Raw genomic sequence first — 4,512 nt, 5'->3', positions numbered from 1 at the left:
TGCAAATAAAATTGAACAAAAAATACCTCGTGTTAGTCCGCAACGAGCTTCGTTTAGCCACTCAATTTTAGACCAATCGGAAAAGAGGAAGATGATTTTTTCGACTTGTCTGCAATAGTTCCCAATCAGAGTAGTATGATGAAAGCTGCAGAATCCTTTAGGGCGGGTCTGGATGCCACAAAAAATGTCAGAAAACAGCCATTTTCTCAACATTTCAGAAAAATGGCTTTTCTTCATATCTCAAATTTGGCCTGTCTGGCTTCCAAAATTGTGATAAAATATATCACAAGAGAGACCAATAGTTCGACGTCCTCTGAAAGAAAAAAATTCACCTCTCCACGTCCATTTTTTATGTTGAATCATGGTCCGTCTCTCGTTCTGCCTTTCGACATACTCCGCTTGAAGTTGGCAAGGGAAGATCATGATGAAATGGAGCGATGACCTCGACGCCGTGTGGATCAACGAGATGATCCACCAATCGAATGCCTCGAGCAAACTTCGAACAGCGGATTCAAGAAAAATGTCTGGACAGCCACACTCGCCAAGCTAAACGAAGGCCCCGACAACTCATTCGCGATGCTTCAAATGAAGTTAAGAAACACGACGATCAAGGAGCATTTCTCATTGATCTGGCGCATGGCGAATGCATCTGGCATGGGTTGGGAACGCTCGAGGTCCCTCGTCATGTGTATCGACAACTTGGGATGCTTTCCTTCTTGGGAAAAGTGCCGACTTGGCCGCTGGAAGAACAAACCTTTCCCACTCTTCGAGCTCTGCGAGGTCCTTTATGAAGGCACACTCGCCAAGGGTAGACACGCTCAAAAATCAACGATCACGCGTACGACCTCATGTGATGTTGGCCAAGTCGAAGTTAATGCCGGCGACAATGAGGCGTCCAGCGAACTGAGCAACGTGAAGAGCTGACTGCACCAGATTTGCAAAGCGGAAGAAACCCACGTCGCATTTCTGAAGCTCGCGAATCTCCCCCGAAAAGAATTCGGCAGTCAGCGTCATCAACCATGGCAGCCGAGTAGCGTCTCACCCCGCAATTCGTTTGAGAATTGTGATGTGAGATGCGTGGCATCCAGATGATTTGGACAAATATGTTTATTTTTATTCTTCACATTCTGGAACGATATTTCGAAGTGGGAGCTCTCTCACAAATAATAAATGCCAATAAAGAGGCAAAGAGGCATCCAGACCCGCCCTTATGTTGTCTTTCAAGCGAATTGCCCAATGTGTCGAGGTGAACTTCCTCTCCCATCCATATTTGCAAAGTAGCCAAATTTCGCTATCGTAGGACAAGGCGTCAAACGCGACAACATACGTAACAAATTTTGCAGTGCGAGCAAACATTTCATGTGAGGTAGCTTATATTCATCACATCCTTGTGTTTCAATAGACCTCGGGTTTAAAGACTCGATGTTTTGGCAGAGGTGGCGTTGATATGTGATGGGTGAATTGTTCCACGAAAACATAAAATCTTTACCATTATGAGCACCAAACGCAGAATTGTGCACCACCTTACGAAGTGATTCACAATTAGAGGCAGACAGTACTTATACTACAATAGGGATTCAAGTAATTCCAAACGTCTATATTCACGATAGACCTAAACAACCCTAGTTGAATACTATATAAGGAACCCTTAACAAAGGAGTCTTAAAAATTAACAAAGATGACCAAACAATTTACATATAAGAAGAGCAAAAACCCAACACCATTTGATAAAACCTACCATGAATTACACAGTTTAAGTACCATATCCTAATTAGAAGAGTTGGGATGGCCCACAATCACTCTCGCTGTCAGATACATTTTCAGTTTCACTTCCGCATGCATTTCCACTGATGGCAGATTCAGAGGCAAGAAACATTGACAACCTAGTCTTGCGCTTTTCCCGGTACCTGATTTGAGCCTTTCTCTTATCTTTGATCTTCTTCATCCCGGTGGCATTGAGCCGATTGATGTACTGCGTGTTTGCGTCTCCATCTTCAGCTCGGAGAGGGTTGAATCGTATGTGAACATTTGTGATTGCCACACAGGTCTGAAATAGAACGTCGTAGTTCTTACGGTTCCATCTGTAGGCATCACCGCACACAGCCCAAAGAGTCTTCAGTCGGCCGAAGAAGTTTTCGACAACGACATGATCAGTGGCAATCAGATCGTTCGTGCGCTGCTCGTCGAAGGTAAGGAAACCACCATGAAGTCCGAGCCGAGTGGAGGACGGCTCGGACTTCATGCTGAATACCTTGATAGCCTTTGTCAACAAGAACTGCCCACTGCTCAGGCTGCCCGTCAACAACCGTCATCTCAATCTCTCGTGGGTTCTTCGTGAGGTTGGTCCAGTGAAAGTCCAAGTTGTCGTCGAAGATTGCCTTGTCCGAGACACTGCCTTTGTGGTAAGACGTACAGTTTATTGCAAGACCATTGGGAAGCACTGACACCTCAACCTTGTGACCGTAGAGATGATGTTTGCCGCTAAAGAAGAGCTTCTTTTCAGCATACGACCCGACCGGTACGTTCGTCTGCTGGAAAGTAACGTCCGTGGCATATCGAGCATGTGGATAGTTCTCGAAGCGTGTTCCATTGGCCGCCAGTTCGTGCATTGTCCACTTGCTCGCCATGCCATGGATGAACTTCCGAGTCAGGTACGGATGCATGGCTTCGATAAAACTCATAACTCGTTTCTCGAATGTTGCAGTGGTGACTCGAAACGTCTGAGCAACAATGTCCCAGGTACCGCAATGTTTGAGTGAGGCGAGCATCATGAGAAGCAGGTCACGAGGCTTTACGGAGCATTTGCGGCCGGAGCCAATGTTCCAGTGTCTGAAGACGTCTTGGCGAATGTCTGCCCAGAGGAGATTGAACTCCGACGGCGAGAAGTTGGTGAGTGTCATTATTCCTTCAGGTCCTTGAGTTTGAAGATAGGTGTCAAATACGGGGGAGTTGGAGTCTTCGTCGACGTCAGGCTCCTCAATGCGTGTACTCGTGTATCTAGCTCGCTTTGACTTTCTTTGTTGCTCTAGATTTGCGAGGAGAGCGATTCCTTGGCTCATTCTTCGAGAGTTTTGCTGCATTTGTGATGGTGTGTGTGTTGGTGATGCAGCTCGGGTAGCTGGCTGGTCTGAATGGATTCTTTGTAGACTTGACGCCGTGGTTGTGTACTGGCTCGCCTGGTCATTGCGCCGCCACGGTTTATATTCGAAATTGACTCCTTTGATTAGAATATAAGCGTGTAATTTCCGTGAGTATCGAGTTGTCGCTAAATGATCACCACCAAAGTTGTTCATCCATTTATTCGTTGTTGACGTAAGTTCTGCCAAGTTGTTAGTACTCTGCATGTAGAATCGATCCATTCGAAATGATTTCCTTTCCTTGAAAATCCATATTCATATTCGTGGGGTATTAATTTATTTCCGGAGGATTTTGACTTTTGTCAGGAGGTCTAATGGATAACTCGACAACTTCTTGAATTGTTACATGTGTCTTTTCAAACGTGTCAGTCATTAATTCGTTTTCGACTGAATCAATGCTCCTCGAGAGTCCGAATTCCATGTAAAAGGAAACCCCTCGAATTACACATCGTTCAAGGATATATGCATAAGATGTTGGAGAATTGATTACTGATCTCCCCTCCGCTTTGAAGCGGGTCAAGCCCAATAATTTACGAAATCTTATACCGTCAATTTTATAAACTGGTTGGAATCGTACATGTATTATTGACAATGGAGCGATTTTGCAAATGTCGAAAATTGAGAATTTTCCCTGTGAGGTGTAAAGACACGCGCGAATGGGGAAATTTGTATCTAGAAATTCCCCGTGTGAAAATCTCACTAGACAGAGCTTCCCACCCTTACAACAACGTCGTGAGAGTAACATGAGCGAGCACGACGAAGCCACTAGACGCAAAAAGACTGCATTTCGATTCTCAGTGTCTGCCGACATTGACCTCCTTAAGGTGGGGCCATGCAAGTCGATTTAACACGATGCATATCCCTTCGATGGGGTCAGCTTTATAGCGGCTTGGTGTGATGATTGGGTTGGGCAGCAAGAGCAGTCGCGAAAGTGCGTGTATTTCACTTTTGGAAAAGCAGAAGTTAAACTCACAGTCTTGCTCACTGTGTGTGTCCAGGTCAAAACGGACGCATGGTATTGAAATGGCTCTGGAAGTCGAAGCAAGTTCCTCCATCATCGACTCGACGAGGGGAAGTACATCGTGTCCGTCGGTCATTGGTGTGAGTCGGTTTGTAAAATCAACTCAATTGTCAATTTTCATGATTGAACTTTCCAGAAAAATCTACGTGGAATTCTTCAATTGCAAAATCACTCTAATATTGAATAGAAATAGTTGGTTTACATCGGTCATTGGAAGTATACAGTGCGCGCCAGGTGGAAAAAGCCACCCTGTTTTCTTGTAATTGCTATTGACGTATGTCCTTATTCGATAAGCAGACGTTTATGAACGAATTGATATGCTAATTGCAAAAGGATTCCAACTCCATGGGCACA

The 4,512-nt window shown here is 45.0% G+C and overlaps 1 protein-coding gene across 1 annotated transcript; it reads right to left on the bottom strand.

Moving 5' to 3' along the window:
* Window positions 1-1,771: 1,771 nt before the first annotated feature.
* Window positions 1,772-3,059, bottom strand: H310_04360 (hypothetical protein; the record flags this gene model as incomplete). The annotated part of the gene is made up of 2 exons (XM_008868679.1): window positions 1,772-1,992; window positions 2,252-3,059. 2 exons carry the CDS (start codon window positions 3,057-3,059, stop codon window positions 1,772-1,774), a joined length of 1,029 nt encoding a protein of 342 aa, XP_008866901.1.
* Window positions 3,060-4,512: the final 1,453 nt, after the last annotated feature.

Source organism: Aphanomyces invadans, assembly GCF_000520115.1.
Source record: "Aphanomyces invadans strain NJM9701 unplaced genomic scaffold supercont1.7, whole genome shotgun sequence".
NCBI classification, from domain to species: Eukaryota; Oomycota; class Saprolegniomycetes; order Saprolegniales; family Verrucalvaceae; genus Aphanomyces; species Aphanomyces invadans.
The sequence above is the reverse complement of the archived record's forward strand: the minus strand, read 5'-3'. Positions and strand labels throughout refer to the sequence as shown.